Source organism: Narcine bancroftii, chromosome 5 (assembly GCF_036971445.1).
Source record: "Narcine bancroftii isolate sNarBan1 chromosome 5, sNarBan1.hap1, whole genome shotgun sequence".
In the NCBI taxonomy this organism is placed as follows: Eukaryota; Metazoa; Chordata; class Chondrichthyes; order Torpediniformes; family Narcinidae; genus Narcine; species Narcine bancroftii.
This window is the reverse complement of record NC_091473.1, coordinates 41,820,455-41,846,652: the sequence shown is the minus strand read 5'-3', so window position 1 is coordinate 41,846,652 and position 26,198 is coordinate 41,820,455. Positions and strand designations below refer to the sequence as shown.

Here is a 26,198-nt window from a genome sequence, read left to right as displayed (position 1 = left end):
ATGCTCATGGAGAGCTCAGTAAAAGGAAAAAAAAATCTGGGAATATTAGTAGCAGGATGGAGACTCCGGTCTAAAGGGGAGAATTGTGCCTGGAAAGGAGTAGCAAAAAAGATTGCATTAAAGGGAGGGGTTCTTCTTCCTTGAGAGGTTCTGTGGGCTTTTATCGTGGACTTTCATGGCTCTACATATAGGTCACTATTTTTCTTTAAGGGGAAGGATCACTTTATTATTTTTTAAAGAGTCAAAGAGATTTTCCTTTAAAAATACAGTTTTAAAGAAGAATATGGATAGAAAATTAAAATTTATTAGTTTTAATGTTAATGGAATTAATGGGAGGTGAAGAGAAACTAGTCTTGGTATACTTAAAAGTTAAAAGCAGATATAGCCTTTTTACAAGAAACATCTTACTAAATTGGAACACACAAAATTAAGGAAAGGATGAGTGGAACAAGTAATATCATCTTCATTGGATCAAAACCAAGAGGTGTAGCAATTTTAATTAATAAAAATATACCAATAATAATAGAAGAGACATTAACTGATCAATCTGTAAGATTTGTAATGGTACACTCAAAATTTATCCAGAATCATGGACGCTTAAGAATATTTACTCCCCAAATTATGACAATGAAGTCTTTATGAAGGATATCTTTTTACAAACTGCATGGGGAAAGCATAATATATTGATTGGAGGAGATCCAATATTGGACAAATCAACGAGAAAAATAACAAGGTCAATAGCTGCAAAAATGACATTATCATTTATGAAGGATTTAAATTTAATTGATATATGGAGGCGGCTCAACCCCTTAAAAAGAGACTATTCATTCTACTCAAGGATATGTAACTCACATTCAAGGATTGATCCATTTTTAATGTTGGCCCAGTTATAAAGTAGAGTGGTAAAAATTGAGTATTTGGCAAGACTTTTATCAGACCATTTACCATTAACATTAATTATTACAATAATGGAAAAGCAAGAAAGTATATATAAATAGCGCCTTAGGGCTAAGTTATTGAAGAGGATGGATTTTTTTGCAAATTTATTACGAAAGAGATAGAAATATTTTGTGAAAACAATCTTCCTTCCACTGACCAGTCTTCTAATATGAGATACGCTTCAAACTTACTTGAGGGGACAAATTATTTCTTATACTAAAAATAAGAGAGAATATGCAAGAGATTTAGAAGGTCCAGAGAAAGATATAACAAAATTGGAAAAAATGTATCAGATATCAGTTACACAATATAGAATATTAGAGAACAAAAAGTTACAGTATAATATACTACAAACATATAGAACAGAAAAAACAATATTAAAAACTAAACAAAAATGCTATGAACTAGGAGAATGGGCTCATAAAGTGTTAATTGGCAGGTTAAAAAATTGGAGTCATCCATAATAATAAATGCAATAAAAACAGAAAATGATACTATAACATTTCATCAAAAAGAAAGAAATAACACATTTTGACAATACCATATAAAATGATATAAATCAGAATTAGTAGGAGATGAAAATGAGATGGAAAATATTTTAACAAATATTGAACTTCCTAAATTAGAAGAGAGAGAGAAAAAATAACTTAGATGCACCTTTTACAAGGGAAGAAATAGAGAAAGCTCTGGGTACTTTACAAGCTAATAAGTCCCTGGAGGAAAATGGGTTCCCTCCTGAGTTCTACAGACAATTTAATGATTTGTTGATGCCTCTTTTGATGGATGTGTTAATAAACCAGACAGTAGAGACCCAGACCCTGCCATAAACTTTTCAACTGCTATAATTAGTGCTATTGAAGAAAAGTAGAGACCCATTAAAAACCTCATACAGACTATCATTCCTTCCCCCCCCCACCCCCCCCCACCTTCTGTTTGGACATCTCTCATGTTCCCCCACACCTTGATGAAGGGATCAAGCCCAAAATGTTGGCGATGCATCTTCACCTTCACTACATAAAGGCACTGTTTGACCAGCTGAGTTTCTCCAGCATTTGTGAGTTTTTTTCAATCATACAGACCAATATCATTTCTGAATGCAGACTATAAAATTCCAGCAAAAGCACTAGCCAACAGACTGGATGAGTATTTACCAACATTAATACATCCAGGTCAGGTGGGATTTGTTAAAGGAAGACATTATTCAAATAGTCTGGGTAGATTATTCAATATAATACATGTGGCAAAATCCAAACATAACTATTTCTTTAGATGCAGTAAGGCATTTGACCAACTTGATTGGACTTTCTTATATAAAACATTAGAAATATTTGTGGATAGAAAATTTATAAATTGGATAAAAACTCAAAAACTAATAACAAAATATCATCTATTTTTCCCTTCAGTAGATCGAGTAGACAGGGGTGTCCTCTATCTCTAGCTATTGAACCTCTGGCAGAGATTAGAAGAGTTCTGGATATTAAGGGTTTCAAAATTGAACAGGAAGAACATAAAATTAGTTTATTTTCTGATGATGTGCTATTATATATATATCTGACCCAACTGAATCACAAATATTACAAACTTTACTACAAAAATATGGAAGAATATCAGAATATAAAATAAATATGGATAAATGTGAGAAAATGCCATTGCAGAATTTTGATTATGAAAGATACCAAAAAGGTAGTAAATTTAAATGGAAGAAAGATGGAATTAAATACCAAGGAAATAATGACAGGTAATAATTTACAGAATTTATATAAATGTGGCAGCCCCCTCGGGGTGCCTCACAAAATGAAGAATAAACGCGACGATCCACCAGGCTACACAAGGCCCGCAGCACTGCCTTCCAGTTGGCCACAACTAAAGGAGCCTAACTGGCCTATCAAGGAAAGCAGATTGTAAACGCACCAATCAGTGCTGAGGGGGCTTTGACCACACCCTTCACCTTGAGAATAAAAGTAGGGCTGTGAGCCCAATAAAGCTCAGTGTTAACTACACTCAACTGGGGTTCGTGTCGTTCTTTCTGGGAACAGCATGTTCTTTCTGAGCTAACCTGCATACAGCTATAACCTCTACTGCGCTATAGGCTCTGCAGACCCATAGTTTGTAGCAGCAAGCTACACATGCTCAAATATACCCCTTTATTAGAAAAAGTAGATAAAGATATACAGAAATGGAAAGATCTGCTGATTACATTAATAAGAAGGGTAAATTGTACAAAAATGAAGGTAATACCAAGACTATATATAGTAACTCTTTCAAATGTTGCCTATTGTGTTAACTAAACATTTCTTTAAATTACATAATTGTACAGGACAATTCCTTTGGAATAACAAAGAACCAAGAATTGCACTGGATAACTAACATGAAACTATAAATTGCAAAGTCTTAGACTTCTAGATTTTAAGAAATATTACCCCTTTATCTATTTAGCTTTAGTCGTGGCTAAGAAATGTATAGCACTTACTTGGAAAGATAAAAATATACTAACTTTAGATAAGTGGTATTTGGAGATGAAATTTTGTTTGACTATGGAAAGGATATCTTTTTCAATTCAGGATAGGATGTCTTTTTATAAGTTAAAGTGGACTCCGTTTGCTAATTATATGCATTTAAGTTTGATTTAAATATATATTTAAGCGTGATATTTTAGTATTGATAAAAAAAATTTTTGTTGTTAGAATTTTTTTTAGGTTAAGTTTTATCTCTTTTTTTTGTAAGTGGGTATTTTTTTTCCATATATAATATTGTTAATTTTATTAACTCTTCACTCTTTATTTTGGGGGGGGGGAAGGGCTGGACTAATTTTAAGTTAGATTACTAATATTGTGTTACAATTAACGGGGGGGGGGTTATTTTGTGTAGTTTTCTGATGTAATATTGTAATCATACCATTTTAATTTTTTTTTCTTTCAATGTAATTTTCTATTGTATTCATGTTATAAAATTTTAAATAAAGTCTTCAAAAAAAAAAAGAAATATTATCTATCAGCACAAGCAAGATTTCTATCATCTTTCTTTGAAAAAAAGTCCCCTTCATGGATTGGAATGGGACTGAACTCAATAAAATAGGAGATAAGGAAGGGCTTTATTTATAAGTGGAATGTTAAATCAATAACATCAATACACATGATTAGAATATGGCAAGAAATAAATGAATGTATCAGGGCAAATCACAGGTATATCACTGAGGACACCATTATGTAAAAATTTGCTTCTGGTAACAAAATGTTGAATTCATGATATGACAAATGAATATGATATGTTGATGGTTATTATACGGAAGGATCTCTTATGTCTTTTGAACAATTAAGAAATAAGTATGGAGTAGCTAATGGGACATCCTTTTGCTTTCTCCAGTTAAGATCATTCTTCAGAGAAAGATTGGAACCAAACGGCCCCACCTGAAATTAGTGAGATGATATGGCTGGGGAACACACCTAAATTTATATCTAAAATGCACTTGCTGTCCAAATGAAAGTGCAAAAGCATGTTTACAGAAATCAAGAGAGATTTCAGATATAGGAGTTGCAACAATAGAAAGATGTTGGTCGGATTGGTGTTTGGATAGCATGATGTCAGTTATAAATGCCAGATACAGATTAGTACAATATAATTTTCTACACCAATTATACCTCACACCACAGAAATTACATAAATCAAAATCTGAAATACAAGAGATGTGTTTTAGATGTGGAATAGAAATAGGAGAGTGCAAAAGCTTTATGTTCCTGTTAGGTTAAAAGGAGGGGCAAAAGGTTTGTGAGAGCAGTGGTTTTCAAGGAATATTGGAAACTTGGTTCGAAGAAAAAGGGAGGCGTACATTAGATATAAGAAGCATGGAGTTAAGGAGATGTTTGAAAGATACATTGAATGTAAGAGGAATCTTAAGAGAGGAATTAGGAAAGCTAAAAGAAGGTACGAGGAAACTATGGCAAGCAGGGTGAAAACTAATCCAAAAGAGTTCTACAAATATGTTAACGGTAAGAGGAAAGCTAGAGACAAAATTGGTCCCTTAGAAAATCAGAGCGGAAAACTGTGTGTGGAGCCTAGAGAAATGGGGAGATATTGAACAGTTTCTTTTCTTCGGTATTCACTAAGGAGAAGGATATTGGGAGATGTGAGATAAAAAAAAGCAAATTGGGTAAATATGGGGAATATAGAGATTACAAAAGGTGTAGTTTTAAGGCTTTTGAAGAATATAAAGGTGGATAAGTCTCCGGGACCAGACGGGATCCTCCCCAGGACATTGAGAGAAGTGAAGGAGGAAATAGCAGAGGATCTGGCGGTAATTTTCCAAATGTCATTAGATATGGGGATAGTGCCGGAGGATTGGCGCATTGCGCATGTGGTTCCGTTATTTAAAAAGGGTTCAAGGAGGAAGCCTGGCAACTATCGGCCTGTAAGTTTGATGTCTGTGGTAGGTAAATTAATGGAGAAAATTCTTAGAGATAGTACTTATAAACATCTGGATAGACAGGGTCTGATCAGGAGCACTCAACACGGATTTGTGGGAGGAAGGTCATGTTTGACCAATCTGATTGAATTTTTTGAAGAGGTGACTAGGAATGTGGATGAGGGTAGCGCAGTGGATGTTGTCTATATGGACTTCAGTAAGGCCTTCGATAAGGTACCACATGGAAGGTTAGTTAGGAAGATGCAGTCTTTAGGTATAAATTTTGAGATAGTCAAATGGATTGAACATTGGCTTAAAGGGAGAGGCCAGAGAGTGGTAGTGGATAATTGTCTGTCAGGTTGGAGGCCGGTGACCAGTGGTGTGCCTCAAGGATCTGTATTGGGCCCATTGTTGTTCGTTATATACATTAATAATCTAGATGATGGGGTGGTGAATTGGATTAGTAAATATGCAGACGATACTAAGATAGGTGGAATAGTGGATAATGAAGAAGGTTTTCAAGGATTGCAGAGGGATTTGGGCTGCTTAGAAAAGTGGGCTGAAAAGTGGCAGATGGAATTTAATGCTGATAAGTGTGAGGTGCTTCATTTTGGTAAGAAGAATCAGAATAGGACATACGTGGTAAATGGGAGAGCATTGATGAATACAGAAGAGCAGAAAGATTTAGGAGTAACGGTACATCGTTCCCTGAAGGTAGAAACTCAAGTGAATAGGGTGGTGAAGAAGGCTTTTAGTATGCTGGCCTTTATCAATCATTGCATGGAATATAGGAGTTGGGAGGTGATGTTGAGATTGTATAAGACGTTGGTGCGGCCTAATTTGGAGTTCTGTGTGCAGTTCTGGTCGCCTAATTATAGGAAGGATATAAACAGAGTGGAGAGAGTGCAGAGAAGGTTGACCAGAATGTTACCTGGGTTTAAGCATCTAGAGTATAGGGAGAGATTGGACAGATTAGGTCTTTATTCTTTGAAGCGTAGAAGGTTGAGAGGGGATTTGATAGAAGTATTTAAGATTATGAAAGGGATAGACAGAGTGGATGTGGATAGACTATTTCCGTTAAGAGGAGGAAAGATTAAAACAAGAGGACATGAGTTAAGAATTAAGGGGCAGAGGTTTAGAGGTAACATGAGGGGGAACTTCTTTACTCAGAGAGTGGTAGCCGTGTGGAATGAGCTTCCGGGAGAAATAGTGGCGGCGGAGTCAATTGTATTATTTAAGAAAAGGTTGGACAGGTATGTGGATGAGAAGAAGATGGAGGGTTATGGGCATTGTGCAGGGAGGTGGGACTAGAAAGGGGTGTTTGGTTCGGTGCGGACTAGAAGGGCCTAATGGCCTGTTTCCGTGCTGTAATTGTTATGTTATGTTATGTTACATGTTATGTGGTTATATGTGATGGTGAGACCTTACTGGCAGGATATTACTGAAATACTAACAAGGATATTTGGACTTGGGGTGAGGGGCCGTACACAGCCTAGAGCTACGAGGCTCTAAAGGCTGTGTACGGCCCCTCACCCCAAGTCCAAAGCCCGCTGCGCAGCTCAGACGGCAAAGTCCTCCTCAGCGACAAGATCTCCATCCTCAACCGATGGTCAGAACACTTCCAATCTCTTTTCAGTGGCATCCGCTCAGTCCAAGATTCCGCACTGCTCCAGCTCCCTCAACAGCCCCTAAGGCTAGAGCTGGATGAGGTCCTCACCCAGGATGAGACATATAAGGCAATCGAACAACTGAAAAGTGGCAAAGCAGCAGGTATGGATGGAATCCCCCCCAGAGGTCTGGAAGGCTGGCGGCAAAACTCTGCATGCCAAACTGCATGAGTTTTTCAAGCTTTGTTGGGACCAAGGAAAACTGCCTCAGGACCTTCGTGATGCCACCATCATCACCCCGTACAAAAACAAAGGCGAGAAATCAGACTGCTCAAACTACAGGGGAATCACGCTGCTCTCCATTGCAGGCAAAATCTTTGCTAGGATTCTCCTAAATAATAATAATACCTAGTGTGACCGAGAATATTCCACCCAGAATCACAGTGCGGCTTTCGCGCAAACAGAGGAACTACTGACATGGTCTTTGCCCTCAGACAGCTCCAAGAAAAGTGCAGAGAACAAAACAAAGGACTCTACATCACCTTTGTTGACCTCACCAAAGCCTTCGACACCGTGAGCAGGAAAGGGCTTTGGCAAATACTAGAGCGCATCGGATGCCCCCCAAAGTTCCTCAACATGATTATCCAACTGCACAAAAACCAACAAGGTCGGGTCAGATACAGCAATGAGCTCTCTGAACCCTTCTCCATTAACAATGGCGTGAAGCAAGGCTGTGTTCTCGCACCAACCCTCTTTTCAATCTTCTTCATCATGATGCTGAACCAAGCCATGAAAGACCTCAACAATGAAGACGCTGTTTACATCCGGTACCGCAAGGATGGCAGTCTCTTCAATCTGAGGTGCCTGCAAGCTCATACCAACACACAAGAGAAACTTGTCCGTGAACTACTCTTTGCAGACGATACCGCTTTAGTTGCCCATTCAGAGCCAGCTCTTCAGCGCTTGACGTCCTGTTTTGCGGAAACTGCCAAAATGTTTGGCCTGGAAGTCAGCCTGAAGAAAACTGAGGTCCTCCATCAGCCAGCTCCCCACCATGACTACCAGCCCCCCCACATCTCCATCGGGCACACAAAACTCAAAACAGTCAACCAGTTTACCTATCTCGGCTGCACCATTTCATCAAATGCAAGGATCGACAACGAGATAGACAACAGACTCGCCAAGGCAAATAGCGCCTTTGGAAGACTACACAAAAGAGACTGGAAAAACAACCAACTGAAAAATCTCACAAAGATAAGCGTATACAGAGCCGTTGTCATACCCACACTCCTGTTTGGCTCCGAATCATGGGTCCTCTACCGGCATCACCTACGGCTCCTAGAACGCTTCCACCAGCGTTGTCTCCGCTCCATCCTCCACATTCACTGGAGCGCTTTCATCCCTAAAGTCGAAGTACTCGAGATGGTAGAGGTCAACAGCATCGAGTCCACGCTGCTGAAGATCCAGCTGCGCTGGGTGGGTCACGTCTCCAGAATGGAGGACCATCGCCTTCCCAAGATCGTGTTAATATGGCGAGCTCTCCACTGGCCACCGTGACAGAGGTGCACCAAAGAAAAGGTACAAGGACTGCCTAAAGAAATTTCTTGGTGCCTGCCACATTGACCACCGCCAGTGGGCTGATATCGCCTCAAACCGTGCATCTTGGTGCCTCACAGTTCGGCGGGCAGCAACCTCCTTTGAAGAAGACCGCAGAGCCCACCTCACTGACAAAAGGCAAAGGAGGAAAAACCCAACACCCAACCCCAACCAACCAATTTTCCCCTGCAACCGCTGCAACCGTGTCTGCCTGTCCCGCATCGGACTTGTCAGCCACAAACGAGCCTGCAGCTGACGTGGACATTTACCCCCTCCATAAATCTTCGTCCGCGAAGCCAAGCCAAAGAAAAGAAGACTAACAAGGATAATAGGATGGCCTGCGTGGATGACCCAGAGCTCTATCTTCTGGGCAATTTTATTGAAATAAGTAATAAGCTAACTAAATTCCAAATTTCATTTGTTAAAATAGCTTTAGCTGTGGCTAAGAAATATATTGCGATTACTTGGAAATAAGACAGAGAATGGGAAAAAAACATATAATTTAAAGATCTAATATAACATGTTTATTAAAAATATGGCAACCATAGTTGGATTATATAGGGGCCCAAATATAATTTTTAAAAAGTGCTACTATCATAAAAATATAAGTGACTTCTCCAATGAAAACTTTCTTTTTTAAAACCCAACTGTAAGTCCTGATGGTGCATGGATTTATACAGTGAAGGGGGTGGGAGGTAAAGCATTGTTGTGTTTTGTTTTTTGTAAGAAAAAAGTTAAATGTATATTTATGGGAAAAAAAAACAAAAATAAAATATTCCAAAAAATGTTTCAAATTTATTAACAGACGAAACAGAATGATGCTGTAAGGAGATTGTACGTTCTCTCAGTGTCTGCGTGGGTTTTCTATGGGCGCTCCAGTTTCCTCTCTGATCCTTTAAACTGTACAAAAGTTGTAGGCTATTTATACGGCACAGGCTCATGGGCCAGAAATTACAGAGGAGTGACAGAAGCAAGACAATTCCCAAAAGCCTTTTTAGTAAACTACAGTTAAACTCTAACAGCCTTCTGGCAAAGGAGCTAATCTTCAATAATTATTTATCTGAACTTTACTAAACACATTATTTCTGTCAGCGTGTCATCAGGTTCATTGATCTAAAAGTAGGTCTACTCCAAGTCATTTAGCTTTTCAACCATAAGGCTAGACCCATCCTGAATGGCTTTAACAGCCAGCACAACCCCTTTACCAGAGTCACCCAGAAATCAATGCTTGTCCTGGTTGGCGGTTATTTGCATCTGCCACTCTATCCTCCTGCACATCATCCTGCCCAAATATAGAATTTACCTTGAGGCTAATTTATCATGGCAAACAGCCAAAGATTGATTTTTTTAATTAGTCCTACATTCTTCAAAGGTGTCAACCAGCATGGGCAGTTCACCCAGATTTCTATTTCAGTCGCCATTTCAGACCTCAATTGGTCCAAAGCAAATTTCACATCATTTAAGATCAATAAAGTGCATGTTGTAGAGAATTGTTTCATAAGTGTAAACAAAGAGAATATGAACTCATTGTGACAAGTGCCTCTCATTATATTTAATATTTTGCAGTAGAATAAAGCCACTTCATAAATGAACCAAATGTTAATTCAGTTTTCATTCAAATGTTGTAAGCACAAATCTGACTTACTTCACTCAGTGCCATGACATCATTAGCAATTACAAGATGGTGGATAGAGACATGCACATCACCTAAAATAACCAAAACCACTGAAAAATTATTTCAGATCTTCAACGGGAAGATCAAGTGGAATGGCTTAGCATTTCACAGACTTCTTCTCACAGGTGTGCATAATCAGAATTGACAAGCAAAGGAAGGTTGAACATTGAAAAATTAAAAACTAGCACTGGTATGCAGACTTCTAAAAAATCAGCACTCCTAACAGGCACTGTGGGATCAGCAGGCATTAATTCGGAAGGTCAATGCTTCTGGTTTGGAGTATACTTCAGCTGGAATGAGCTTTTGAGGATAAAAGCTAATAAATCCTGACAGTTACAAGAGGATATGCCCACTGGAAAATGAAGAATATGCCCCCAAAATTTTGTGTCATTCAGTAGAGAATTGCAATGTTAAATACGTGCCTTCATAACCACTTCTCAAAATGTGACCAATCTAACATTTCTTATCCATTCTCATACACCTTAGCACCCTAAACACTTCAAAGTTTCAGACATCTCTTTCTCAAATATATTCAAATGATTCATTCAATATAATTTGATGAGATGTAACATTTCAAAAATTTATATTCTTCAAGAATTTCATTGCTATCTTCAATGGGGATCCCATTTATCACAATCTTCAAGGAATGAATAAGAATAACATGTCACCCAATATTTTTTCATTAAAAAATCTCAAAACAAACAAGCTTATCAATGTCACTGCATAAAAATATTTAAAACTTTCATTATCTATTGACATTAATGCATGTTCATAAAATTTGACTATAATATAACTCTGAAGTCTAGATGAGACTAATATAACAGTATAAATTAATTCTCATTCATTAAGTTAATTTTTATGACTTACCAGACAGATTCCATGAAGGATGGATACAGGGTCTTATAATCATTCTTAAAATCAATCCAGCGCCCCAACCGAGTGATTACAGTCTGATGATGAAAATCAATTATCTTCATCAATATTTAAAAGACAAGTAGTAAAACACCAAAGTCCGCAGACACAGTGATTGAAGTAAAAACACAATGCTGGAGAAACTCAGCAGGTCAAACAGTGTGCTTTATCGAGCAAAGACAAGATACATGACCAACGTTTCAAACTACAGCCCTTCATCAAGGATGAGCAGAATATACACAGCCACCTAATAAACTGGTGGGGATGGGACAGGGGGAGCAGCACAGGCCCATAGGCACGAGGTCAGAGCTGGATAAGGGAGGGAGGGCAACACAGCAAATGGAGTGGAGGGAAGGGGGTGAGAGACTAGGAGAAAAGTAGACAGGGGGATAGGAAGGGAGGGAGAACGTGGAGTGGTTGAGAAGAAGCAGTAGAAGTGATTTTAAAGCTATCCTGTTGGAGAGAGCCCAGATTTTTTGGGTGGCCTTAGTTTGGCAGTGCATGAGGTCATGGACAGATATGTCGGCATGGGAATGAGGTGCAAAATTGAAATAGTTAGCCACTGGGAGATGCCGGTTTTTGATCTGGACAGAAAGAAGGTGCTCAGCGAAGCAATCTAGTCTGCGTCCAGTCTCTCCAATGTAGAGAAGGATACAATGGGAACACAAATGCAGTAGATGACCCCTGCAGATTCACTTGAGAAGTATAAAAAATACAAAAAAAACCTCAAGAAACAAATCAGGAAGGCTCAAAGAAGATGAAGATGCTTTGGCAGACAATATAAATGAACATCCTAAGAATTTCTACAGGTATATTAAGAGCAAAAGGAAAGTAAGGGACAAAAAATTGGTCCCCTTGAAGATCAGAGTGATCGGCTATGTATGGAGCTACAAGAGCTGGGGGAGATCTTAAATGGTTTTTTTTGCACCAGTATTTACTCAGGAAACTGGCAGAGAGTCAAGGGAAGTTCCGAAAAAGTGAAACCAATACAGATTAAAGAGGAGGTGCTTGCTGTCCTAAAGCAAGTAAGGGTGGATAAATCTCCGGAGCCTGATATTTCCTCAGGCCTTGAGAGAGGCTAGTGTAGAAATTGCAGAGGCTCGGAAAGAAATATTTAAAAATGTCCTTAGGCACAGATGTGATTCCGGAGAATTGGAGGGTAGGTCATGTTGTTCTGTTGTTTAAAAAAGGTTCCAGAAGTAACTCTGGAAATTATAGGCCAGTGAGCTTGACTTCAGTAGTACGGGAATTATTGGAAGGTATTCTAAGAAATCAGATATACAATTATTTGGATAGCCATGGACAGATTAGGATCGTCGTGTGTGCGTGTAGGTCGTGTTTAACCAATCTTATAGTTTTTTTCGAAGAAGTTTTCAGGAAAGTTAATGAAGGAAAGTCTGTGAATGTTGTCTATATGGAATTTAGTGAGGCCTTCGACAAGGTCCCACATGGGAGGTTAGTCAGGAAGGTTCATAAGTTCGATATACGTGGTGAGATAGTAAACTGGATTCAACATTGGCTATAATGGAAAGCCAGAGTGGTGGTGGATGATTGCCTCACAGTCTGGAGGCCTATGACTTGTGGTGTGCCTCAGGGATCAATGCTGGGACCATTGCTGTTTGTCTCTATATCAATGATCAAGATGATAAGGTGGTAAATTGGATCAGCAAGTTTGCAGATGACACTAAGATTGCTGGATAGCATGGAAGATTTTCAAAGCTTGCAAAGATTTTCAAAGTTCTGAACCAGCTAGAAAAATGGCGGATGGAATTTAATGCAGACAAGTGTGAGGTATTGCATTTTGGAAGGACAAACCAAGAAAGGACAAATTATCTTCAATAATTAATAATCATTGTGGTCAAACAGAAGGATTTGGGAATACAAATGCACAGTTCCCTGAAAGTGATGTCATAGGTAGATAGGGTTGTAAAGAGAGCTTTTGGCAAATTGGCCTTCATTAATCAAAGTATTGAGTATAGGAGTTGGGATGTTATGGTAAAGTTGTAAAGACATTGGTGAGGTCAAATTTGGAATATTGTGTGCAGATTTGATCACAACATTCAAGAAGAATTTGGACAGGTACATGGATCGGAAGGGTCTGGATTAGATGCAGGTCAGTGGGACTAAGGCAGAAAAATAGTTCAGCACAGACTAGAAAGGCCTATTTCTAGGCTCTAATGATCTATGGTTATCTATAGCTATTCCTCGGACTTGAAAAAAGTGGGAGGAGTCAAAGGAGAAGTTATTGAGGGTAAGTACAAGTTCTGCCAGGCGGAGGAGGCTGGTTTGGTCTGTTGTTAAGAAAGAAACAAAGGGCTTTGAGACTTTCTGTATCAGGGATGTAGGTATAGAGAGAAGACACATCCACTGCAAAACTGAGGCAGTCATTTAGGAAATTTGAAGTTAGATGGAGGGCATGTGAGCTATCGTGGATGTTGATAAGAAGGGATTGGACCACATGGGGGAAAAAATGGGAGTCGAGGTAAGATTATACTATTTCAGAAGGGCAGAAGCATGCAAAAACAATGGGCCTACCTGGATAAATGAATCTGTGTATCATGGGTGTGAGGTAGAAACAAGCAGCGCAGGAATGGGAAACAATGAAGTTGGAGACTATGGGAGGGAGAGGATCAGAAGTGATGAGGTAAGAGATATCATGTGAGTCGGTGGCTTGCAGTTCTTTGGTATGTAAGAAAGGTGTCTGAGAGCTGCCATCTGTCCTCAGCAAGGTAGAGGTCAGTGCTCCAGACCACAACAATTCCACCCTTGTCTAAAGGTTTGATAGTGAGGATTTGTGTGGAGAGAGTAGTGGGCAGAGGGTTCAGGGGTGAGATTAGAATAAGAGAGAAGCATGGTGAAGTTGAGACAGTTTATGTCTTGGTGGCAATTCAAAATATAAAGATGCAGGGTAGGCAGCTGAGCAGGACGAGAGGAGGAGGAAGAAGGCTTAAAGTGAGAGAAGAGAAGGGGTCTTCAGCAGAGTGGGATGGGAGCAGGTGAAGAATCCCCATCGTGGTTGCATGGAACTCATTAAGGTGTGGGTGAAGGGGAATGAAGATGAGGCATATACTGAGGACAGAGCATTCCATCTCGAAGAGGGGAAGGTCAGAGGGAATGGTAACAAAAAATTCAGCTTTATCATAAATAAAAGGTAAATAATGAACATCAGTATTTTGTTGCCTTGTAATATTGTTTAATGAAATTAATTTATTTTTCAATGTTACAGATGTTTCAAAAACAATTTAATTCAATGACCATCCAAGTTAATTTCCAAACATAACCAAACAAGCCAAAAAAATTATATTTTTAAAGCAAATTTTCTTTTTAATTATTGGGGCTTCTGATATCATGCAGATTATAATATGTCTAATAATTAGTACACTGATCGACCAAAAAAAATTATAGACGACTTAGTCTTGAGAAATATTGGATTAAGTATTTTAAACTTTCTCTGCACTTTTCAAAGCTAATTTTAAAGTAAATCCCTTATCGATTTCATTTGGTATTGTTGGAGAGAATGACATAACTTTAATGACATTTGAGCTACATGTATTAGCTTTTATTTCTTTTATGGCTAGGCAGGTGGTGTTGCTCAGATGGAAGGATGTTACCCCACCTACTTATGCTCAATGGATACATGATGTCATGCCATGTTTAAACTTGGAGAAGATTAGATGTTCAATTTCTGATTTGAATGTAAATTTTCAAATGTTGTGGGGATCCTTTTTGAATTACTTTTATAATATTTGATTTGTTTTGAAGGTAGAAATGTTGATTAATGAGGTGATTTATCACTTTGATAAGAATTCTGTCTTTTTTAAAGCCAAACAGCTTCTTTCTTGGTACTGGGTTTAAATTTTCCCTTTTTTATAATAAAATAATATCAATATAATATCATCTATTTGATTAAATTATGGAGTACCTTGTATGAAATGATGATTTAAGTGTAATATATCCTTTTGAATATTAACATCTATCCATATCAACTCTGTATTTTTGGATGTGAAATTACAAAATCAATAAAAATGTTGAAAAACGACTACGTATAACAGCCCAAACCCTTCAGTATTAAATTCTGAAAACAAGTTAAAGAAACAGCATCTCAACCCCAACTACACAAATTACAGTCTTCAAGACACAATGAATTCAATAAATTTCACATCATCACTACTCTCTAGTTCTGATCGAAGGACACCAATTTGCTCCACAGATGCTTCTGATATGCTGTTTCCAGGCTTCTCTTTTACTACAAGTTTCTAGCAAGTGCAGTTTTGTCTCTCAGTTTCAACATTGTTTTTATTCTCTCTCTTCCATTCTTGTGCATCTTCAACAATCTTCAGACCGATCGGATGAATAAGAATGGAAGAAAGAGAATAAAAACAATTACACTCTTCTCAGCCTTGACTGCAATGTGTCACAATCTCTTTGCTGTTTTCTCCAACACTGCTCTCTGACAACTTAAAATATATTTGATTTTCTAGTTCTGTTAACTATCAATCTCAATAGTGAACTCTGTTTCTCTCTCCAGAGAAGCTTTTTACTCTGCTATTCCTAATACAGTAAAATTCCTGGTATCCAGCACCTATGGTCAGTGAATTTTCCAGTTGCTTGAGATTGTGTGTTGGATGGATTAGCGAACTAAAGCCAATTTTAAACTTCATATTTTTTATCTACAGTATTTATTTTCAGCAACTGCTTGAATTCCAAATAACAGGATTTTACTGTGTGTCCTTTGCCATTTTAGATTTCCGGTATCTGCTGAGCAGTATCATCCACAGCGCTTACCTCCCATTCACCAGAATATCTCATCACTATACTTCGACAATGTCTGTTGTACTCAGCTATTCCCATTTTTGCGACATCTTCAGGTCCTTTTATACCTAGCGTCTTGTCAATTTCATATTCCTGTAAAATGAAAGAAAATGTTATGCTCTGAATCAATTAAAAAATGCTACATCATGGATATCATTGTTTAACTGTATTACTTTTACCCAATTCCAATTTTTTTAAAAACTTTATATTTATTCGTTCAAAAAACAAATAATATATGACATATACAGCAATTAAACATTTTTATATATATGTAAAAAAAGAAAAAAAGATCCCCCCACCCCTTCAGCCAACTCTCCTAAGGAGAGCCATAAGAAAAAAGAAAGAATATTTTAAAAAAGTTAATAATCAATATAAATTGAAATGTAAATATTCTGAATATAACAACCACTTATTAATAAAAAAATTATAATTATCTTGCGAAACATACGTAATTTTTTCCATTATTAAACACCAATTTCAATTTTGAAAACATCCAAAAGAAAATAAGATTTTAAAAACAATAAAGCTCTGGATATTTTTAAAAGGTTAAAAATATTGAATAATGCCTTGCAGGTATACATAACAATAATTGAAAGGCAGCAGACAAATTGCAATCATATTCTCTTGTTGGACTTCAACTGTAGCTGAGGTTATGAGGGGAACAACAATTAGTTAAAATTGCATAAATGCAAATGCATAAATGAACATTGCCGTACACTATTCTTATTCAACAGTAGAATAACCATCTAATGAAACATTATCCATTCTAGAAACCTACCACAGGCAAGCCATGGCAATCCCATCCAAATCTTCTTTCCACACTGAATCCACTCTGATGAGCAAATCTGGTCACTATATCCTTTATTGTCCCAGCAAGAATATGACCATAGTGTGGAAGGCCAGTAGCAAAAGGTGGTCCATCATAAAAAGTGTACCTATCAAATCCAACATCAATCAACAATAAATAAAGCTCAATTAAATTCAAAGGCACAAATCAGATACATAATCAGCCTTGAGCAAAGTTAACATCAAAAATAAATATGCTAATATTTCTAGAATAATAGTTTTGCATGTTTTCTACCTGTTTTGAAAGAGAACATCAAAAGCAATAAAGTAAAAAGAACAAGTAAATGGAAAAGTTTGGCGACCAAATGTTTATTAAAAGAAAACAAAAGCTATTTTAAAAAGACTTACTTGATAAAGGGCTCAAGCCCAAAATGTCAGTTAGGTATTTTGATCTTTGCTACATAAAGGACACTGCTTGACCTGCTGAGCTTCTCCAGCATTGTGTTTTTACATAAACCATGGTGTCTACAGATTTTTGTGTTTTACTTCACCAGAATTTTTGTTCAGTTTAGAAAATTGCAATTTTTGATACCTTGGTTTGTTTTTAGCTTGTTTCAGACACTGCTGAAAACAATCTAATTCTTTCCAGATCTTCAGTATCTGCTCTTCTTCAGCAGGAAAGTTGATGGTTTCAGGCACCGGTTGCACCATTCTTTATATCTAGTTTGAAAGAAGGAAATTATGTTTGAATCGGACAACAAAGTGCTTTGTAACGAATTCAACAAGTCAGCAAGCTCAACTAATCGGAAAATATGGTGACAAGCCATAACATGCAATAGATGTCAGAAAATTTGGAGCCCATTTTGCCAAGCTGTTGATACTAATGTCAGAATCAAGTGATTGAAGGATTTAAATCAAGCAACCAAAAAGAAACCGAAAAGCCAGAGAAACAAACCCTAGAAAGAGGTTCACATGTATATGGAAAACATTTGGCAGTGGCAGTCAGTGAGACAGTGGTGACACTCACTACTGACCAAAAAAAACTACAATCTTTTTGCTGAAACAAGTGGGTATCACTATCATCTGGATTTTCATGTGCAGACATCAAGTTGGCTGACCATTCAGCCACATTGGTAAGTTCTCAGACAATAAACAAGGAAATTTAAAAAGTGCCATTTTAATTTAAGAATTTAAACATTTTATAGACAATAAAATGAAAATTTGAACAAGATTAAGACAGAAACTGGAATATCAAACTTTTTTTATTTCTTAATTTAAAAAAAATTAAACTGTTTTTCTTTATTGATGAAAGTTACAGAATTTGTGAAGAACCTAAAAAGCCACAATTGGTTAACAAGACAAAATTAAAGTCTGACTTTTATATAAATGACATTCAAGAATTGGAAAAGTAAAAAAACATTTACATGAGTCTGGACTACATTATTGGAGGGAATATTTTAGGGAAATAGCTTAGATATTTTTGAAAATGAACAAAACAGGAAGAAGTAAAAAAAATTGGCTGAAATATAATGCAAACTGAATGGGAAATACCTCTGCTTTGAGTTACAAGCATCAGGACAGATAAAGTTGTCTGATGACAGTCAGCCACACAATTTAATAAACCAGCTTCAGTGGAAAAATTTTCCATTTTTCTGCTTTTGTCCCTATTCTATTTATTTATTTTTATAGATAAAGTACTTGTCCTGCATATGTATTGTATGTGTGTATGTGTTATATCTGGTTGTTTGTCTGCATGTTTTGCACCGAGGACTGAGAACGCTGTTTCATCAGGTTGTACTTGTACAATAGGTTGACAATAAACTTCACTTGCTTTGTTTCCTTTTGAAAGCATTGAACCATTTACCTTGTACACCAATGACAGTAACAAGTTCCAAAAATACTGAGTATTGAAATTTACCCTTCTTTAATGAAATGATTGCTGAAAAAGTGATGCTGCAATTTAAACAACCAATTTTCCAAATCATTTATATGCTACCACCAGAGAAGAAAACATTGCTGACATTTGAAGAGTAGAAGCATGAAGTCACGAAGCTCCATTATCTCGCAAGATCATAGCTCCTCTTACACAAGAACATAAGAAACAAGAGCAGGAGTAGGCCATCAGGCTCATCGAACCTGCACCGTCATTCAATGACTGATTTGATGATAGGCTCATCTCCACCTACCTGCCTTTTCCCCATATTCCTTAATTCCCCATCTATGTAAAATTCTATCCAACCTTGTCTTAAATATATGCACTTAGGTAGCCTCCATTGCTTCAATGGGCAGGGAATTCCATAGATTCACCACCCTATGGGAAAAGTAGCTCCTCATCTCCATCCAAAATCTACTCCCCTCAATCTTGAGTCTGTGTCCCCTAGTTCCACCAACGATGAAAACAATTTACCTACCTCTATCTTATCTGTGGCTTTCATAAGTTTATACTTTTCTATAAGATCCCCTCTCGTTCTTCTGAATTCCAGTGAGTTCAGCTACAGAAAGCTCAATCTCTCCTCAGAGATTAACCACCTCAACTTGGTGAACCTCTTGTGCACTGCCCCCACAGCCAGGACTTCCTTCCTCAAGTAAGGAGAGCAGAACTGTATGCAGTACTCCAGATGTGGTCTCACCAGTACTTGGTATAGTTGCAGCATAATCTCCCTGCTGCTAAATGTATTCCCTCTAGCAATGAAGGCTATTATTCCATTAACCTTCATCATAACCTGCTACACCTCCAAATCAACCTTTTGCAATTAATGCACAAGCACTCCCAAGTCCTTCTGCACAGCAGCATGCTGCCATGGCTTGATATTTAAATAATAAACTAATCTCCCATTTTTCTTTCCAAAATGGATAACATCACATTTATCAACAGATCCTTGCCCTCTCACTTAACTTATGGTATCTATATCTCTCTTGTACCAAAGCATGATTTTTCCATATTAATCACATATTACTGGATTCCCTGAATATCAAAAAATGTTTTGAAAACATAGTAACTGACCATTCATAGCTCTCATGGAGAATTCCAAAGATTCATAACTGGTGGGTGAAGAATGTTTTGTCCTCAGTTCAACCTTTATTTTGAGAATGTGATCCTTGCTTTAAGCATCTTAATCAGGAAACAAAGTGAATCTATGGAATTCTTTCCAGCTACCTTGCCAACTCCAGTATAAATGTTCTCTACTTTCATAACAAAATCTAAAATAATTGAGATTATAGATTCATACTGCTTAATCTAACTTCATTAGGACAAACCAATTTTACAATGTGCATCAATGGCAAGGCATTTATGCCACTTTTCTGTGTTTTTAGGAAGATAGATACAAGCCATTTTCTTTAAACACTGGAGGTACTCCCAGAAAAATCACTGGAGAATGAATTTAAGGATTTAGATCAAAAATTATTTTTAAAAAATACATTCCAATTCCATATGCTATGTGCCCTGAAATGGGCACAAATGGTTGTGTCCCAACACAACCAAAGCCTTCCAGTTGTTTTCAACCTTTTTCTTTCCTCTCATATACCACTTGAAGCAATCCCTTACTACCACAGAGCATACGATGCCAATCATTTGCATGTCCAACTGAGGTCCACTTCCTTCAGTCAAAACTCTTAAACAATACTGTACAGATAGAACTGTAGTGGAGGTTGGGGTGGGAGAAAGTGCTTGATGGAATAAGGTATGCCATGGATCTTAAGTGACAAAAATGGATGAAAACATGACCCAACAAAGTCGAATTTTAATGACAATACATTTTATTTCATGGTATGTTTGTAATTATGATACGTAGTTAAAAATTGATAACGCCATAATTTTCTCTGCAGCTCAGGGAAGCCATCTGGGCCCTTTTAGTATTTAGCAAATCCAGAACACGATCATGACAGGCTGATGCAATAGTTGGCAACTATTGATCCATTAAAAGAACGTGCAATCATTTACTTGAAATGTATCTCAAATGAAAGATTAGTTTTGACGAACGATATTGCCAAAACAATTTTGTTTTTGCAATCTGCCGCACAACTGCGCTTCTCCAGACATGACACGTGCAAATACATCCAGATCGTGAACGAGGAGAGTCTGTTATTTCTGCGTATGGAGAGGAGAGGCCCAAAGATCAGTGAACACACGGGAAGCCAAGGTGATGCAGAGCTCTGGCCATTTAAGCCTTAAGCACATGGCAAAGGACAGGCCTGGCTGCAAGCCGGCGAGTTCATGTTTGACTGCCTCCACCGTCTCCAAACATCACCGGCATCGCCTTTCTCAGTCAAAATTCTTCACCACATGATAAACTACACTCGACACCAGAGAGAAACCACCCCAATAACCCACTCACCGGCTTTTCAGACAAATTCCGAAACCGCACGGCACCGGCACTCCAGCACTTGGCCAATCCTAGTCGGCCCAACAATAATCCCTCCTCTCATTGGCTCCTTCGAAAACTAGGATGCCGGCATTTCTGAGTGTTCTTTCCCCCAATTGGTTAGTTCTGGGACGGTCTCTTTGTCGTGCAGCGGGGAAACCCTTTCGTCTTCAACCGGACCATCACATTGACTCATCCTATCATCAACGTTTGGTGCGTAATCTGCTGTGTCTTGACGATTCATCTGCTCCTGCTCGTTGCCTTTTGAGATTCTAAACATGTTTTAAACATTGTAGATATGGGAAGTCGTGTTTGCCAGTACTTGGTTCGATGATGAATATCAATGGCCTGCAGGAGAAGGCAAAAAGTCAATTATCCAAGTTTGCTGATGGCAAGAAAACAGCAAGAGGACATGTTGTGTTGAGCACATTGTGAGTCTGCAGTGGGATTATAGATTGAGTGATTGGGCAAAAACTTGGCAAGGTGGCAAGATGCCACTTGAGAGTGTAAACCAGTGAAGTTCTAAGGAATCTGAGACTTGTGCTTGAAATCCAAAATAAAATGGCAGGCAAGGTGTGAGTAGCTTTTGGGGGAAAATAGTATATTGATCTTTTTTGCAAAAAGGTTAGAATGTATAAATAGGGAAGTGGGTGAGGTCACACCTGAAGTACTTTACACAGTACCCGTACATCGAAAGCAGTCCAAGGGAGATTCCACAGATTAATTTCTGAGATGTGAGTGTTGCCCAGCCAAGAGAGGCGACATGGGTAAGGCTTTCAAGAAGGTTGCGAGGCATCACACCTTGATGGCATACCTGGCAACATACAGAAAATCTGTGGAGTGTGCACGGACACTTTCAAGCACTGCTGGAGTTAGAGGTTCCCACCTGCTTTAAAAGGGTATCAATTATACTGGTGCCCAGTAACATTCCCATCTACTGTAAGAAAATGCTTTGAGAGGTTGGTTATGGCCAGAATTCATTCTTACCTAAGCAAAGGCCTGGACCCACTGCAATTTGCCGATCACCATAATCATACCACAGCAGATCAATCTCACTGAATCTCATTCAGCCCTGGATCACCTGAACAACAGCAATACCTTCATCAGGCTGCTTTTCATTAATTATAGCTCAACTTTCAACACCATCATCCCCTCAGTACTGATTAGCAAGCTTCAAAAGGTGGGCCTTTGTACCTCCCTCTGCAACTGGATCCTTGATTTCCTCATCGGAAGACCACAGTCATTGCAGATCGGTAACAAAATCGACTCCTCACTGACAATAAATACAGGCGCATCTCAAGGATGTGACTTAGCCCACTGCTCTACTCTTTCTACACCATGGCGAGGCACAATTCAAATGTTGCCTATGACACTATCTATAATAAACTTGCTGATGACAACATGATCATCAGCAGAATCATAGATGTCAATGAGGAAGTGTACAGGAATGAGATAGATCAGCTCATTAACTGGTGTCACAACAACAACCTTGTATTCAATGTCAGTAAAACTAAGGAATTAATTGTGGACATCCGGAAGGGGAAGCCAGGAGAACACAAACCAGTCCTCATCGAGGGGTCAGCAGTGGAGAGGGTAAGAAACTTCAGATTCTTGGGTGACAAAGTTTCTGAAAATCTATCCTGGGACCATCATATTGATCCAATATGAAGAAGGCATGCTAGCAGTTATATTTCTTAGGAATTTGAAGAAATTTGGTATGTCACCAAAGACTTACACATTTTTACATGTGTAATGTGCGGAGCCTTCTGACTGGTTGCATAATGACTAGTATGGAGGTACCAATGCACAAGGCAGGAACAGGTTACAGAGGGTTGTAAACAGCCAACACTATCATCCTTCATGACACCTTTAAGAGGCAGTGCCTCAAGAAAACAGCTTCTATCATCAAGGACGCTTACTAAATACTAATTATTTTTAAACCTTATATTTATGAAATTATAATTTATAGTCATTTTTGCTCCTTGTTTTGCACAATATTGCTGCCACAAAACAACAAATTTCACGGCACATGTTCATGACAATAAACCTTATTCTATGATCTTCAAAATTTAGAAGAATGGCAGCTAATCTAATTGAAACATATAAGATTTTACAGGGTTATGATCAGGTAGATATTGAGATGCTTCACAAATGGAAGAGTCTTGAACAAGGGGACTTCGTTTCAAAATGCTTCCCACAAACTGCACGCAACATTCCAACTCAGGCCTAACCTTATAAAGTATCATAACTTTCCTCCTATTTAGTTTAATACCAAGCTATTCCTGAAGAAGGGCTCAGGCCTAAAACATTTATTAATGGGACAATGAAGATTTTTCTTCCTGAACATATTTTCAGTGTATTTTATGGATTTTGAGCTGCTGAACATGAAAATCACCTTAAATTTTTCCTATTGTGTACTGTTTTTATATATCTCCTATTTTGGGGATTTCCTGTCAAATTGTTAACATGTTTCAAGCAGGCAAAACCATGAAGTGCAACATGTCATTGAAAATTAATTTTCTACATTCACACATGGACTTCCCTGCTGTTCTTGGTGCAGTCAGTGACGAACATGGTGAAAGGTTTCACCAGGACATTGCGACCATGGGAAAGCGATATCAGGGCAATTGGAATTCATCAATACTGGCCAACTATTGTTGGACACTGACATGAGAGGTATCAAATGCTGAGAACGAACAAGGGGATGTCACATAATGAGGTAGAGGCAGGAAATAGGAATCTGGCTTTCCTGGAAAAAAGTTTTTAAAAAAGGGGGGGAAAAAAGCAACAAGACCAATCAAACTTTTGGATATTTTTCTATTAATAGACAGGCAACAATCTAACAATGTTGCCAAAAAAAGATTAAAAAGTAGCAACAAAAGAAACAACAAGAAAGGCCTACCGTGCAAATGGAAGACCTCTGCTAGACAGCCAACGGCGGATACGCAGGGAACTACAGCTCTGACACAGTCGGAGCAACAGAGAAATGATGAAGATGAAGTTGTGACACTGCGCATGTGTGAGGAGTTGAGCATGCATGAACTGCAACAACACAAAAAAAATTGCTGAGAAAGGTGATATATTTGAAATATTACCTTTACATGATGTTTTTTTCAGCAGAACTCCAGGCCAGTGACAAAGATGGACAAGAAGAAGAACAAAGAAGAAGATGAGGGCAAATAAGAAGAAAAGATAGCAAAAGGAAGTACTAAAGCCAGAATGCCATTTAATATTAATAAATTAAGCACAGAAACTTTAATTATTATGAAGGAGCTGAAACAGCAAGAATGGATATTAAAAAAATGATAAAACTGATAAGATTTATGATATAGTTAATAATCTTCAAAAAAGATTTGATGAAGAGGAAGAGGGGGTTAAGACTAGAATTTGAGGTATCAATGGTTCAAAATAGAATGGACAAGATGGAAAATTCAACAGATGCATTGGCTCTTGTTAACAAGCAATTGTGTGAAAAAGTGGACTCTTTAGAGAATTTTAGCAGAAGAAACTTAAAATTGTTGGGCTCAAAGAAGATGAAATAGGGGATAATATGACAATTTTCCTTCAATGTTGGATCCAAGATATTTTTGGACAGGATTAGTTCCAATGAGATATAGAAATAAAGAGGGCACATGGAGCCCAAGCCAAGGAAAGAAAGGGTCCATTAGTATATAATGAAAATAAGATTTTCTTTTTCTCCTGACATTAGTTATGATTTGTTACAGAAAAGAAAAAAAGTTAATCTGGTGAAAAAATACTTTGTGGAAAAAAGGATGTAATTTATTTTATAGTATCCAGCAACCCTTAAGGTCTTTGTACAGGGAGGACCGAATAAGTTTTTTTTTTTACAGATCCTGGAACTGTGTAAGTGAATGCAGATGTTCTACTCGATATTCGTCAGGAAGTTGAACAGCAAGCAAGAGTTTGAAAATTCTTGTTTTTGAAATATAATTTGATGTTAAAATAAGCATTTGGAGGAGCTAGAGAAAAATGCACTGGCATTGACACATTAATGTGTGTGTTAGTGACTTTGGCCATTACCTGTAAAGTAAAGGGCAGTAGTGTTATTGTATTTTTTAGTAACAACACTAAAAGGGGGGAAATTATTTACTTTATTTTATATTGTTATCTTTTTCTTACCTTAATTTCTTTTATATCTGGATTTTTTTTTAGGGAGAAATGCCTTTATACTAGATTTATAGAAGAATTGAGAAACTAAGGAGTTGAAGAGGGTGGTGAAAGGAAGATGTTTTATAAGGATGATAAAAACATATCAATAAATGTTTTAATATTAATGGGCTCCACAGTCCAGTGAAGAGGAAAAAAAATACTTTCACATAGAGAAAATGAGGGTAGACATAACTTTTGCAGGAAACTCACAATTGAAAAAGAACATCAGAAATTAAAAAGGGATTGGTTACTTTGCAGCTTCTTCATTTAATTCAAAGTCAAGAGGAGTAGCTATTTTATTAAATAAAAAAGACTTCCAGTCAAAATACAAAATAATAATAGACCCTCCAGGTAGATATGTTATGATAAATTGTCAAATTGATTCTGAATATTGGACATTAATGAATATATATGCACCAATATTGATGATGACAAATTTATACAAAAAAAACTTTTTTGTATTTACCAAATGCTAAATAGGAGGAGACTTTAATTTCTGTTTAGATCCAATACTAGATAGATCACTAAGAACTGTAGTAAGGACAAAAGCTGCTAAAGCTACATTATCAATAATGAAAGATTTAAGTTTGTTAGATACTTGGAGAAGATTTCATCCAAGAGAGGGATTGCTCTTTTTATTCTTATTCTAGAATTGATTTATTTTTAATATCCACACAATTTCAAGGTAGAATACAACAAGCAGAATATGTCAAGAATTTTATTGGATCCTTCTCCCTTGATAGCAATAACAATGATAGATAGGCAAGAATCAGTTTATAGATGGAGGTTTAACTCTATGTTATTAAAGAAGAAAGATTCTTGTGAATTTATTAGAAGACAGATAAAATTTTTCTTTGAAACTAATTCTAACTCGATATCTAATAAGTTTATGGGATGCAATGAAAGTGTTTATGCTAGGTCAAATAATTAGTTACACT

General features: G+C 37.5%; 1 protein-coding gene across 3 annotated transcripts in view; it reads right to left on the bottom strand.

Annotated features, from left to right (window-relative positions):
- The window catches only part of iars1 (isoleucyl-tRNA synthetase 1), a 177,456-nt gene extending 156,294 nt beyond the window's left edge, over nucleotides 1-21,162 (bottom strand). For all 3 annotated transcript variants that reach the window (XR_011357488.1, XM_069937263.1, XM_069937264.1), the window contains exons 1-5: nucleotides 21,064-21,162; nucleotides 17,319-17,446; nucleotides 16,719-16,875; nucleotides 15,914-16,033; nucleotides 11,084-11,166 (exon numbers count right to left, since the gene is read on the bottom strand). Coding sequence is in view for 2 of the 3 variants with exons in the window: in XM_069937263.1 (XP_069793364.1) it covers nucleotides 11,084-11,166; nucleotides 15,914-16,033; nucleotides 16,719-16,875; nucleotides 17,319-17,437 (479 nt within the window). In the remaining variant the exon portion in view is untranslated. The remainder of the gene's footprint in view (nucleotides 1-11,083; nucleotides 11,167-15,913; nucleotides 16,034-16,718; nucleotides 16,876-17,318; nucleotides 17,447-21,063) is intronic.
- Nucleotides 21,163-26,198: the final 5,036 nt, after the last annotated feature.